Here is a 14,811-nt window from a genome sequence, read left to right on the forward strand (position 1 = left end):
CATAGAAAAACTTGATCAAGGGCTATAATGGACATAAGGTTAACTATGATAAACAGAAAGAAGAGCCACAACCAAGCCAACCATCAGATAAATAAAATCCAAGAATTGTAATCTGATAAAACCCTCCCTCTTGAAGACAAAGGGAGGGAAGGGAAACATATTCAGACTTGCAAGCTTCTGTTCCTATAAACCTATAATAAAAATACTACAGCATTAGCATGCATAATTTTGGTTTCATATTCTGATCCATCTTAAAAGGTTGACAAGGACCCCCGCCCCCGAAAGCTCAGAACCAAGGAATCATATGTACATCAGCTTTCACACCCACCAAGCCACACCCCCAGAACCAGTAGTAAAAACCTTTGAATCCCACCACTGAGCTTTCCCTAATCTAGCACAGTGCCCTCCAAATAGGTTGGCATTACAGCTCCCCAAATGCTCATAACATCCCAGCCTTGCCTGCACTCAGGAGATCGGCCACCGAGGCTCCCAAACATCCTTTCCTACTTGCTCCAACTTCTTTTGCTGTCGTGTCCCCAGGAGGTTGCTTATATCTCATTCGGGTTCAAACCATGCTTATCTGCACCGATATTCAAGGAACTCTTTTCCCCTTGTCTCAGCAATAGAGACACCCTCGAGCTGCGTACAACCTATTTGGCTTTCTCACCTTTTGCCTTGGAAGAAAAGCAGGACTGAGCACCTGAAAACAGAAGCCAAACCAGGAACAGAGAGACCAGCTACCAGAACAGGGAATGGCCATGAAGATGGGTGGCAGAGCGCAGTTGGACTCCGCAACAAAGGAAATCCTCAAAGGAGCGTCAACGCAGCCCTTAGGAAGCTCAGCTTCCCAAGCGCAACAGCTGCTGAAGTGGGCAGGAAGGAGACAGAGAGGGGGAGATCGGATTTAAGAGCTTTCACAGAGGCGTAGCATCAAAAGAAACCTTGAAGCCTGGGCCACAGCCGATGAAAAAAATGCCTTTCGTGGGGCATGCTGCGATATGCAAGGAGGGTGTGGGACGAAAGAGGGAAGGGGGATCAACTCAAGATTAATCCGCCAGGCATTTGAAGAATTTTTCTGCGTGTCACTCACCATCGGAGGCAGAGGAGTGGTGCAGAAAACGACACAGAAAATTAGCCCTTGACTCTTTTCCCTCTGCCCGCCCCCCAATAAACCTACAAATGCATCTCCTGGCTCTGGTTTGCACAACATCCTAGATTAGGTTAAAAAAAACACAATAGGATTATAGATGGTTCTGGATAACACGTTGTGCAAAGCCGGCCTGTTATATGAATCAGACCATCAGGGTTAACAAGAGAGGATCTAAAGAAGTTATGCAAATAAGAGATTACCTCCTGCTAAATGGGCTTGGGGCATGTTCCATGAGGCTGAATAGTGCGTGCAAATGAGATGGGTTACACATCCATATTTATTGCGTAAACCCCAATCGGGGGATTCACCAAACACAAAGCAAACACTTTTATGGCTTAACATATTGAATAAACTGAGCAGAAGAGTCTCAAAGGAAGACAAACCCGTCCTTTCACCATTTTGGTAACAATATTGCTCAAAAGCATCACGCGAAACAAATCTTCAACCCCGTTATTAAAATCATAATATGTTAATATTATGACACTAACACGTTTTCACATTTTTTGTTTCAGTAACAATTTTCACATCACTTTGTCCCTAAGATGCTGTTACTGCTGGTCCTCGACTTACAATCATTCCTTTTAACAACTGTTCAGTTTTCACAGAGCTGGGAAAAAGTGACTCACAAAGTCCTTGCAGTTATGACAGTCACAATATAGGTCATGTGATCCATTTCCAGCACTCTGCAGTCAGCATATTTACGACGATTGGCTCCCAAGGTCACAGGATTGCCATTTCTAGCCGTCCCAGGAGGCTTCTGACGAGTAAATCAGTGTGGGAACCCAGATTCATTCAACGACCACAGCAAAAAAAAAAAAAAAAGGCGTAAAATGAGGTGCAACTCACTTAACGACTGTATCACTTAGACCCTGGGATAATGTCAGTCAAAATTCATATTAGTGGTCTGCAGGATTTAAAATTATGAGTTTGGTGGTCCCTAAGGTCCAAAAAGTTGGCAACCCCTGCTTTGGAGAATAAGTTGACCCCTTCCTCTTTGTGGCAGCCTCTCCAACTTCTGAATTTGTCTGGTTCCTTCAACCACCCCAGAACCTGGTCAGTTAAGAGGCAGACTTAAATAAGGGTTAGCCTTTCAGCCAAACAGATTTGAGAACTCTTGGGTTAAATGCACTCTCTCTATATTTAGAGAAGGATCACTTTCCACCGGAAGCTGATTTTTCAGTGTGTTCAACTGAACAAATAGCAATAGCACTTAGACTTATATACCACTTCACAGTGCTTTACAGCCTTCTCTAGGCAGTTTGGAGTCAGCCTATTGCCCCCAACAATCTGGGTCATTTTACGCACCTCGGAAGGATGGAAGGATGAGTCAACCTTGAGCCTGGTGGGATTTGAACTGCCAAATTGCAGGCAGCAGAAGCAGCCTGCAGCACAGCATTCTCACCACTGCATCACTGGGTTAACACAAGACCTTAAGACACTAAAGAATCAAGCCTAAGCAAGCTTAGTATGTGAAAATGTAACTGCTAAGACTGGTTAAGTGTGTTGTGAGAGTACAACTACCACACATATAATAATTCTCACATTAAAACTTAGTTTAGTGGCTACACCCATGCCGTCTAGAGATACGTCTCCAGTTGGGCATAAGATTAGTCAAGAGTCCAGTACAAATTTCATTCATTCTCAGGGACAACTGTTTTGTTTTTAAATTTTATTTTAAAGAGTCTACCACGATTTTTCTCTAACATTCCCCTCCATAAAAATAAAAAAAAAACCCAGTGACAATGAAAAACAGGATCAAAATGCATCAACAAATTAAGCATGTGTTGACACAATCCCTACAAATCATTGAGAGGTTAAAACCAGCATCAGAAAAAAATAAGGCATACATGAGCCAAATAGTAAATCCAGCATTAAAAAAAGTGTTTGCAGGAACAATATTAAAACATTTGCTTGAATGTAACTTTTGGCTGGCAAATTAACCAAGGTGAATGAAACGATATGCAAATTGTTATGGAAATAATGAATTCTTGTGAGAAACGAAGAAATACATTTCTGACCATTTTAAAGCACCAATTCTATTTTTTGGCATCATTTTGATTTCATAAAAATGTGCATGAAATAACTGAATCATTTTCATAGGCATAGAAAATGTTGTACTTTTCACTTCTTCCTAACAGATGAATGTTTACCAAATATTTTCCCTACTGCATGCCTTTTTGTATGCAATTTTCAGCAAGATACGTGTTTGGCATCATCTTTCTATCATTTCCCTTTTATATGCAATTTCCCTTACAAGACATATTTTGGTATGCATCATTTGATAGAGGACCAGCGTTGCAAAATCTGAAGCGCCCAAAGTTACATTCAGATTTGTATATATTAGTTCCAGAAGTACAAACTGTGAATAAAATCAGCCAATGACTAATCAACCATTCTGGAGCTGTATAAGAAAAACACTGTCAAATCTCTGTTCCAACCAGGCAGAACTTTTTCCAGGGAATAGGAATGTCTAGCCTAACGAAGAGAAGAAGGACCAGGGATGGCATGATATCAGTCTTCCAGTACTTGAGAGGCTGTCACGCAGAAGAGCAGATCAACCTATTCTCCAAGCACCTGAGGACAGGACAAGAAGTAACAGGTTGAAGATCATTAAATAGAGCTCCGACCTAGGACTAAGGAGAAATTTCCTGACTGTGAGAACAGTTAATCAGTTACCACTGGAAGTTGTGGATCCTCCATCACTGGAGATTTTTGAGAAGAGATGGGACAGCCATTGTTGTCCCAATGGATTGTCCCAACAGAACGGGGTCTACTGCTTGAGCAAAGTCCCTTCCAAAGTCCCTAGTCTTCTATGCTCTTTCAAGATGAAGTCCCTCCACTACCAAGTTCTCTATGAATTTCAATAAACATGCAGGCAAGTAAAGATATCTTTACTCCACTTTCCTTAAATCAGCAACAAGAGGCTCAGCGGCAACTGTCCCATACGCACTGCTAGTACATTCCTTTCAAAAAGCTTGTTTCTTTTGGGGAAATGATTGGGCATGATCACATGATCATACTATTAAAAGCTATGAGATCCCATTTGAAACCAAGTGAATCCTCAGTTTTCAGGAGTTGCAGGCAGTGATTTTGTGAATGCTTGCACACTCTGGAGCTGTGTTGCTCAACCTTGCAGACATTTCATTACCCCAAACTAGGCAACATCATCAGTGCTACCGATACTAAGGAATGGGGTTTGCTGTCAGTTTATATTCTAAACTGCCCTATCAGTGTTGGTGGGGGTGATCTTAGAGGTTCTTGGGTCGGGCTGTTTGCTGTTGGCTTGTTTGGCAGTTGTTTGGCATATGAGCCATGGTGGTGCAGTTGTTAGAATGCAGTACTGCAGGCTACTTCTGCTGACTGCCAGTTGTCAGCAGTTTGATCCTGACCATCTCAAGGTTGACTCAGCCTTCTATCCTTCCAAGGTTGGTAAAATGAGGAACCAGATTGTTGGGGGCAATTTGCTAAGTAAACCACTTATAGAGGGCTGTAAAACACTGAAGCGATATATTAGTCTAAGTGCTATTGCTATTGGCGGTTTCTTGATTGGGGTGTTTACTTGATTGTTGGTCTGATGTTAATTTTGGAGTTAATCTATGCTCATCTGGGTGCTGATTTCTGGTGAGGTCTTTTCAATCCCTTTTGGCTAGCTGATGGTCTCTTTTGCAAAGTATGCAGATTAGTGTTTATGTATTGTGTTTAACTTTTATAAGATCAGATCAAGATTTAAGAAGTGTGGGTTTCAATTCCCAGAATTCGCAAGCCAGCATTGCTGCCTGTTCTGGGAATTGAAGTCCACACATCTTAAAAGTTGTCAAGGGTGAGAAACTCTGCTCTGGAGCATCTTTTCAGCTTTGAATCCAAAGCACTGAACCACCCCCACTTGGTTTAAAAAGTTTTTTTTAAAAAAAAAACAAGTCAAAAGCCCCCAATCAACCTTCAGTCTCCCAAATATGGACACAACAATTGAATCTATTGATTTTTACAAATTATCATAAAGGCGTATTGCATAGAATCCAGTGGTTTTTGTTACCTATCTCATTTCAATCCCAGATTATTTCTTATAAATGGCAATGGCTCAAGATCACACCATGCTTATTAGAAGAAATCTATTCATCCTCTTTACTTTTATTTCACCAAACTCACGATCAAGTAACAACATTGGGATGATAAAAAGTACCTTTGATTCATGCAAATGGTTTTTTTTTAAAAGTGGGTAAATAGAATTAAATTTAATTTTTGGGAAAGGGATGAGGAATAGTGATTAACCTAGAGTTCCTCAACCAACAAACATAAGTCCTAATTAAGATCAGGCCAAGATGGGTTGATAGGAAAGTTAATAAAATCCAGAAATGAAGCAGTACAATATGCAACTGATGCAAGATCTATCTGAGCCCTTTGATTATATCATTCTGCAGAATTCTGAGGTCTCTTTTACCCTCAACGTTATTCTTTGGTGCCCAACCACAATCCCACACAACCCTCATTCCGGGCCCTTTGTAATGTAGTATTTTTTTCTGATCCATGTTATCTCCTTGCCTGGACACAAGAAGGATCCACTGACTGAAGAGAGAGCAACTGGTTTTGCAGAGAAGACAAGATCTCCAAACAGGTCTAAAGAGGGATAGAAAACTGGCAAAATGGGCAGTTAAGACAGGACCCAAAATAGGCCATGGCCGTTAAAATCTAACCCCCTTTCTGGATTACACACTGTAAAGTCCGCATGATCTGATTAGTCGGGGGGAGTTGTCTGTTCTTCTAAAAACTTCATTTTTGGATCCTTCCCATCTCTTCAGATCTCCTCCTTGCCTCATTCGGATTTTGACTTCACACACTTCCCTCTTCCACGGATGTTGAGGAGGAGCAAAAGGCCCAAGGAGACAGTAGCTGGTAAGCACATGGCAAAAGGCTCTTTCAAAACCAGGAGGGTGTAGATGGCACCTGCAGTATCACACACAAAGAAAAGAGGGGCAGAATTCTAAAACCAAACTGCAATCAAAGGCTACCAACTGCTGGACTACTACCCGTGCTGGACTGATTTCCATTCTCTTTACGTGTTTATTCTGTTAATGTATAAATAAGCTGCCGGTCAAGGTGCAAAACACGAGGAAAATAAATACAGCTTTATCTACAGAAATCAGAAACGTGATAGAGATCCAGTCCAATTAAAGCAGGCGTCCCTCGACACTTCAACGCATCAACTTCTTGATGAAGTTTCACGTTGTTCATCAGCTTCCAAACATTATATGAAAATAATTTAATAAACATTACTAAGGGGAGGGGAGGAGGGGGAGGACCGGCTCAAGGCCATTCTCACTAGTGGCCAGCCATCTAACATTGGGTAACACTATCTCACATTAGCCACCTCACCTTCAGGTCTAAAAACTGATGTGGAGCTCTATACACACTCAAAAGATTAACCAAACCTAATTGGCCTTCCATCATTTAAAAAAGTAAAGGTTTCCCTGTCCAGTTGTGTTGGACTCTAGGGTGCAAATCTCCGTTTCTTGGCCAAGGGAGCCAGAATTGTCTGAAGATATTTTCCATGGTCATCTGGCCAGCATGGCTATATGCTGTGGTGCATAGAACACTGTTACCATCCCACAAAAGTGGTACTTATTAATCTACTCACATTTGCATGCTTTCAAATTGCTAGATGGGCAGGAGCTGGGGCAAGGAACGGGAGCTCATCCCATTATGCAGCACTCGGATCTTGAACCCAGGTTGTTAGTATTTTTAACAAACTCAGTGTTTTTAACCGTTGAGCCATTCAACCATTCTTCCATCATTTATCAACCACCTATTGACCCCCAACCATCCTTAGCCTCTTGGATAATCCCATCAATTCTTGGGGTTTGATATTGAGTACTTTGGTGAACCCTAGATTAAAGTCAGTTAAACAGAACAATGGAAGGATCGAATGAATTCATGCTTCAGCTGGACAGGAAAGACCTCTAAGTTGGGGAACTGAAATCTTTTTAGATCTTTTTAACAGAGGCAGAAACAGAGACAGTTTGCTAGTTCCCCCAAAGTGAGATTAAATCTGTTGAGAAAAGCAAAAACATTTCTGGCAATCGGCATTGCCAAATTCAAATCCAAGGTAAGTTACTTGAGGGAGCATCTCATCCCACTGGTATTGGCCTATCCCATCTGTGCTGGCAGAGGAGGAATGCTGTGAGCCCCACTGGCCCGATTATTCTGACCAGCAGGATCCAGGAAGAGTTGCACCTGCCTGCCGAAACATGCTATCTTCACAATGTGAGGTCGACCCCTTACTCTCCTGACCTTTCCAATTAGCTTGGGAGTCCAATGGGGGAATAGCACAGTGGAGGATGGTTGATCAAATAACACAGAGATCCTTTTTGTGGTATGCTGGGTGCTCTGTAGTGGATAAGAAGATGCTCCAGAGAGTTATAAACATAGCACAAAAAAATCATCAGTTGCTCTCTTTCTTCTTTGGAAGACTCCTCTCTAAAAATCTCCACAGCACTAAAAATCTCCACAGACCATTCTCATCCTGGTCATTCATATTTCGAACTGTTACCATCAGGGAGACGCTATAGGTATCTTAAAATGAGGACTAATAGACTAAGAAACAGTTTCTTTTCCAAGGCAATAACTGTCTTGAATCAAACCATGCATATGTGATTTAGTCCTATGTATATAGTGGCATTTTTAAACTATCTAACTTACTATATGTTTTAGATAGGATTTAGACTAGGTTTTTAATTATTATTATTATTATTATTTTAATTTTTAAATACTCTGTAGTATGATTGTGATGTGGTGTTTGGGGCACTGTGCTGGAGTAGCTTTCAAATTTCATTGTATTTGTAGAATGCAATGATAATAAAGGTATTCTACTTCATCACTACCACCACCCTGCCTCCCTCTTCCCCATCTGCAATTGGATTTTAGTGGTTGCCATTAATTTAATATACATTCAATTCAAAGGCTTTATTGTCATTGTACATCGTGTATACAATGAAATTGGTTTAGCCTCTACTGGTGCGGTCCATTCAAGAATACAAGAAAACATGAATAATATAAAGAATAATCCTTATAACAAGTAGTTAGGGGGGAAAAACTAGTCATACATTTCCATATATACGTCATATTCTGTGTAACATGTACATTACTGTGGTGTATAATCTTACATCATGGCATATACATATTACACACTACACTGGCACCAGTGAAATTTGTCATATTAATCTGTTTGTGGTGCTATATTGTGTTTAGGAGTCTGACAGCCCATGGGTAGAAGCTGTTTTTAAGCCAGTTTGTCCAGCGGGCTATGCCATTGTGTCTTCTGCCCAGGTGTGGCAGAAGGCCAGGGTGTGAATCATCCCTAAGTATCTTCCTTACTCTGCTGAAACGGCCAGACCTGGCGATGTCATCCAGTGGTATTTAGAGGGCAACCTATGGTTTCTTGTGCTGAATTAATCACTCTCTGTAGTGCCTTCCTGTCCATGGCTGTTAAACCAGCATACCATACTGTTATACAGTATGTAAGGATACTTTCGGTCGTGGACCGATAGAAAGAAGTCATCAGCCATTGTTCCACCTGATTTTTCCGCAGAACTCTAAGGAAATGAAGTCTCTATTGAGCCTTACTAACCACCAGGGAACGTGTTGTTTTTCCAGGTGAGGTCTTGACTAATGAGCATTCCCGAAAAATTTAAAGAGGAAAGCCTCTCCACAAGAGGCAGGTTCCTCTACATACATATATATTTAATATACATATATTTTAAAGGGGCATGATGGCTCATTGGTTGAAGATGCTAAACTTGTCAGCTGGAGCCGATAGCCCCAGTTTGAGATCTGAGCTCTGGGCAGTGGGATAAGCTCCTGTTCCTTACTCCTGCTCACCTAGCAGTTTGAAAACATGCAAATGTGAGTAGATTAATAGGCACCACTTTGGTGGGAAAGTAACAGTTTTCTGTGCACCTTTGGCATGACCATGAAAATTGTCTTCGGACACTAGCTCTCTCGACCAAGACATAGAGATGAGCATTGTGTCCTAGAATCAGAGACAAGTGACAGGGAAACCTTTACGTGTGTGTGTGTGTGTGTGTGTGTGTGTGTGTGTGTGTGTGTGTAAAAGATTGTAAGCCATCCAGAGTTATCCTGTGGTAAGATGGGCAGCCAACAAATTTTATAAATAAATAAATAAGTGGCTGAGGCTCAAATGGGGGCCAGTAAATGGTTGGGGAACAACAGCTGATTGACAAACGATAAAGCTCTTTTTGTACAAAGGTCTTCAAGGGGCAGGAATCTGCTACTCTTCTGCAACCAACCTACCCTAACTTGACACAACCCAACATAATCGAAATAATCTTAGAAATAATTCAGGAGCAGATCACGGTCAGAAATTCATTAAAAGGATCTATCCTTACCTATCATGATCACGGTGAGCACAAAATTGCTGATTTCCTGCAGCAGTTGAGGTCCGAAGGCTAAAAGGCAGCCTCCTATCAGTTCCATCCAGCCCACTATTTCCATGTACCATCCTGGTTCCGGCTTATAGCCAAACTCCTTCAAAGGGAAGACGTCTGAAAATTGTACAAACTTGGTTTTCTGCAATAGGAAGGAAAAGGAGCGTTAAGAAGCAAGGATGACTAAGGAGTAGAAGAGGGTTACCCAATTTTTATTAGCAGCCCGTTAAGGCACAAATAATCCAGACAAGTAGAGTGGAGAAACCACACCGAAAACATTCATGCACTGCCGTGATACAAGTAGCCCCTCAACCTGTACCTAAGGCAGAAATGGGAAACAATGTCCCCTGTGGACTTCAATTCCCAGAGCTCCCAGCTGGCTGGCTCAGGAACTGTGGGAGTTGAAGTCCAGAAGTCATAAAAGCGCCATAGTTCCTCGCTCCTGAACTAAGGAATTGCCTTTTTTTTTTCCAACCAAGTCAAGCAGAATGAGCATCTGCAGATCCTGTCAGCCAAAGAATGTCAGTTGGCAGGGCCCAGAAGGAGAGTTTTTTCTGCAGTGGCCCCTGCTTTATGGAACACCCTCCCGTCAGAGATCAGAATGGCCCCAACCCCTTAACCTTTCAGAAGGCCCTAAAAACCTTGGCTATGTTCCAGAGCCAGGCACACTGAATATGTCCAGGGCCCCATTTCCTGGTTATTTATGGGTGTTACTGTTTTTATTTTTTGAAAATGTTTTTAACATTTTTATTCTTTACTTCCTCTTTCACTACTTCAGGTGTCCAGGGAGATACAAAGTTCTGGTTTTTGCACTTCTGGCAGCCTTGCTATCTGATGATGTTGCAAAGTTGACATTGTCACTCCACCTTCTCCTGGGTCTGCCTCATTTTTATATTTTTTAACTGTAACTTATTGGTTCGAACTGTAAGCTGCCCAAAGTCATCCACTGAGATGAAGAAACTGAACAAATTAAATAAACTTGTGACCATTTGTTTGCTGACTGTTCAAAGTTAACACAGAATTGGAAAAAGTGACCTGTGATGGGGTCCTTGCACTTTCAACCGTCCCAGTATCCTCATGGCCACATAAATGCAACTCTGGCACTTGGCAATTAGCCTTATTTACAAAACTTGCACATTAGCTCGAGCAACCACCACTTGAGACCTTCCCAGGCAGCTTCCAGCAAGCAAAGTCAATGGGGAAGTCAACTTTGTTTAACAGTTGTGTGATTTAACTGAACATTTGAGGCAAATCTATGTGGTTGTAAGGCAAGGACTCCTTCAGCTGTATCTTTTCCACCTGCTATTCTGCATCCTGGTAAGGTCTTAATTATTTCTTAATGGTCAACAATCCCAACCGATCTGCAAGTGGGTTTCAAAATCTTGTTTCTCTAAAATCTTGTGGCTCATCTGAACTCAAAGAATGTTCTCTCTTCCTCCCAGCCCATTTTTCTTTTCTTTTTTCTTTTAATTTACAAAGTAATTTTCACCAGTGGAAAAAACAAACAAACAGGCAGCTCTCTTGTCTCAATGCACACATTCTGCTAGAGAAAAGTTCCCTAAGGATGGGCTCCAGCACAAGTCCAAAAACTCGGAAGGGTAAACCTCTGGTTCTGGTGAACGATCCAGATTGGATCCAGGCAGCTATCTGTTTCCCCCCAAAAATCTTGCAATGTGCTCTCTCCCGCCCCCAACAACCAAAATTCAAACATCAGCCTTAGGCGCCAAAAATGCTCCTACAAATGGAAAGCTGGCCAAAGGCCAGAGAAACTCCCAGATTTAATTTGGAGTACAAACCCAGGCTGTTTACAAAGAGGGCAGTCCTGTGAGCTCAGAGGCTCTTCAACTCTTCAACTAATTTCATCAACTGAGGCAGGGCAGAAAGTCTCCAATAAATTAGATGGCCAGAACACCTGGGGGTGAGGGTGGGGTGGGGGGACAGAACAAAACCCCATTAAATACGATCATACTGTAGCCAGCTTTAAAACATCCCCACCTCCAATTGAGATACCCCGGGCAAATGTCTTAAGACCCAAATCCCATTTTAAAAATCCAACTGAAAGAAGGAGAGAGAGATAAGCTTGGGGGGGTGTGTACCTCAGTTTCTGTCTCTCCCTCTTTGGGGTGTGTGTGTGTGAGAGAGAGGGGGAGGGAGAGAGAGGGGGAGATTGAGTGTGAGTATGTGTGGGGGGAGAGATTGAGTGAGAGTGTGTGTGGGGGGGAGAGATGGCTTTTGTGTTCTTAATTTTTTTAAAAAGCCCAGAGGAGGGGAAAAGATAAAAGTTGTGCCAAAGAAATCCCAGGGGCAAAGAAAGAAAAGGGATCCCCTGCCTCCTCCCAAAGAAAGCAAACAAGCCCTTGGCGTGCAGGAGGCGGAAAGCGGCGACCCCTTTTCCTTTCCAAGCGCGCGCGACATCACTGGACAGGTGAGGCCAAAGCTCTGTCGGTTATCGGGATTTTAGTCGCAGGTTAAGGACCGAGAAGCGAGGACGAGGCCCCCCCCCACCGCCCGAAATAATTGCAAGAAATGGGCTCGCCGAGCAGTTGCCGACGCGCCCTGCGTAGCTCCCCTAAAGATGGCACGGAAGCCATGACGGGGCTTTCCTCAGACTTGGAGGCTCTCCTGAAGACCCGCTCGGCGAGGGGGATTTGGCCAGGCTGAGTTGGGAGGCTGGGGGTGCGGAGGGTTGCAGCCCCCCCACTTGCGGGTTGCATCGCCAAGCGGTGGCCCGGACTGGGTCCCCTTCCCGCCTCGGAGGCGCCCCGCTCACCAGCTGCCGGTGGGCGTCGCCTGCGACCCGGTCGGTGAGCTTGACGACCCCGCTGATGGCGAAGAAAAGGCCCAGCAGCACGCGGAGGGCGGAGAAGAGCAGCGCCATCGTCGCCTTCGGCTGTTTCTCCCGCCTTTCCCGCCCGTTGGCGGCCAGCCGGAGGAGGTGGAACCGGGGGCGGAGAGAAAGGAGCCCCCGGACGAAGCAAGGCAGGCGCCTCCCGCTTGCCCCGCCTGCCCTTTGCCAGCCAAGCATCCGTGCGTAATGCGCCCGCTTCCCCTCCCATCCCCCCCCGGTGCTGGGTTTCAGTGCTGAAGCCAAAAGGGGCAACCCTGGGTGGCTTAAAATGGGACGGAAGAGAGGGCTCCTGGGCATGTGCAGAGCTGCAGGGTGACGGCCAGGCTCCGAAAGAGAGATCGGGGCTGGTGCGCTTCAGGATCCGAGGCTGAACGGCAAAGCCGGGGTTTTAATGCTGGAAAGGCTAGCAGGGTTGGGGCAAATCTGATCTGGGGAAGAGATCATGCTGGAGAAATAAATCTGCCAGGTCGACGGGGGTTCCTAGAAAAAGTGACCCCCCAAAATACATTGCATAACGTTTCAGGAAGCGACAGGGTTGGAGCCTTTCTCAGGGCAGAGGTGGAAAAGCCTCTTTTTAAGATTCGGTTTGGTGTTACTTTTGGGTTGTTGTTTTTTTGTGTGGGGGTAGATCTTTCCTTTTTTTTAATTGCAAAGCATCCAGAGTGGTCAAATACAATGAATAAATCTCCTTTGTCAGAAAACCAACACACCCATAAAGGAGAGGTGAAGAAAAAACAAAGTACATAGAGAGAATGCCATGAAACTCAAGGTTAAGAACGATGTGAAAAAAGGAAGGACACAGGAAAGTGGAGAGATTAGAACAGTGGCTCCATCAGACATTGTGAAGAAAAGGAAGTTTTGTTATCTTGTTAGCCTCTCTGAGCTTGTTTTCTTGCAACATTTCATGGGGCTGGGTGTCTTCAAATTGAGAAAACTCAGCAGGCAGGTATCACAGTGAGGGGAAATTATGTTGCATACAACTTAAGTGGTCAATTCGTAATTACCAAAAGCAATTAAAAAGCAACATTTAAGCACTGTAGAAAAGAAAAATAGAAGTCTTGCTTACAGAGCAAGAACATTTCTTACGTGCGGTTTTTGTTCCTATGTAGGAAATGGAGTGAGTGTATGAAATGTGAAGCAAGGACGATTTGCAAAGATGTAGAAGGAACAGTAAATAATGCAAATGAAATACCGCTGTTTTCTTAGCTGCAGCTTGCTTGTATTTTTTTTTAACCTTTTCTCTCCCCACTGCATAACATTGTTTTCACGAAATAATCAGATAGACATGTGGGATCTTCGAAGTTGCCTACTTGAGAAATGAAACATCTGCAAGAAAACCACCAAGCTGAGAGAACACCAAAGCCCCCAGTTTAATCTCGAGTTGAATATTTTCTTTGATAGATGTGTGTCTTGTAGAGACCAGTATTAGCATCAGGCAGTTCATTTGGCTTTGGGTTACAAAGCATGAGTCCTAACAACTTTAGATTTACTTCAGGGTGGAATTTTGCAAGCTTAAACCACTCAGTCTGTGCTCCATCTCTTCCCAAACACCTTCACCATCTTTCTCGCTGGGAAGATAAACATGAAGCTCCAGCTTTGGCCTTCTCATCTGGGGTAGCAATGGCAGGTCTCTCTGCCAAGGTAGTCTGCCGTTCAACCCACTGACAAGGAAATCGTGCGCGGTGTGGTGAGCCAATTGTCTACGGTCATGCTGTAGGACATCACGGCTGGCTTTGCAAGGAGGAACTGGCTTTGGAGTAAGGCGGATGGGTTTAGAAAAATGAAAGTAGGTACGCTTTTTCTTCAAGCTGTTGTCCAAGTTCACATTGGAAGAAGGGCAATTCCAGCAACCATCTCTTATTTGAATTCCTGCCCCAGGAAGCTTGAGAGAAGGTAGCTTATGCTTATCCTGGTCTTTGGAATTCGGGTACCTGATCTAGTTCGAAAATGTATTAAAAATAAAACTTATGAGGACCCTTAGGCCTGCTAATATCTGGTGTAATAATTCAGTGCATAGGATAATAACTCAAAAGTATGGGAGAAATTTAAAAAAAAGAGGCTAAGCCTAAGTTTGTCTCCCTCCAATATTTTCCTGAAGAGAATCCATATATTTTCCTTATGCGTTCCTTACTTGGAATCTTCTCTCTTTTCTGAAAGCTCCCACCCCAAGTTCGCTCAGTTTCCAAAACCATGTTTCCTGTTATAATTGCAATCTGAAATAATGGGAATATCCATGGAAGACAAAATCAAATTTTTGAGGAGTGTTGATTGCCAAAATAAAACTTTTAAAACAATGGGAATGCTAGCAATCAGGTGAGTCGTTTAGAATCAGGTGGCAAGTCACAAAGTTCAAACTCTGGAAAGTGATTCATCAT

At 43.3% G+C, this 14,811-nt stretch overlaps 1 protein-coding gene across 2 annotated transcripts; it reads right to left on the reverse strand.

The window, feature by feature from the left end:
- Window positions 1-1,409: 1,409 nt before the first annotated feature.
- Window positions 1,410-12,489, reverse strand: TMEM35B (transmembrane protein 35B). 2 transcript variants are annotated; one of them, XR_015750431.1, is made up of 4 exons: window positions 12,359-12,489; window positions 9,550-9,730; window positions 2,717-6,091; window positions 1,410-2,261 (listed from the first exon to the last, which is right to left on the reverse strand). XR_015750431.1 is itself a non-coding variant. In XM_026680684.2 (3 exons), exons 1-3 carry the CDS (start codon window positions 12,464-12,466, stop codon window positions 5,961-5,963), a joined length of 420 nt encoding a protein of 139 aa, XP_026536469.1. In that variant the 5' UTR covers window positions 12,467-12,489; the 3' UTR covers window positions 1,410-5,960. The 2 variants fall into 2 exon arrangements, 1 of the variants encoding a protein (XP_026536469.1); XM_026680684.2 differs by having other exon boundaries at window positions 1,410-6,091.
- Between the last annotated feature and the right edge of the window lie 2,322 nt (window positions 12,490-14,811).

Source organism: Notechis scutatus, chromosome 8 (assembly GCF_049901735.1).
Source record: "Notechis scutatus isolate UNSWTSFEM ecotype Mainland chromosome 8, rNotScu1.2, whole genome shotgun sequence".
NCBI lineage: Eukaryota > Metazoa > Chordata > Lepidosauria > Squamata > Elapidae > Notechis > Notechis scutatus.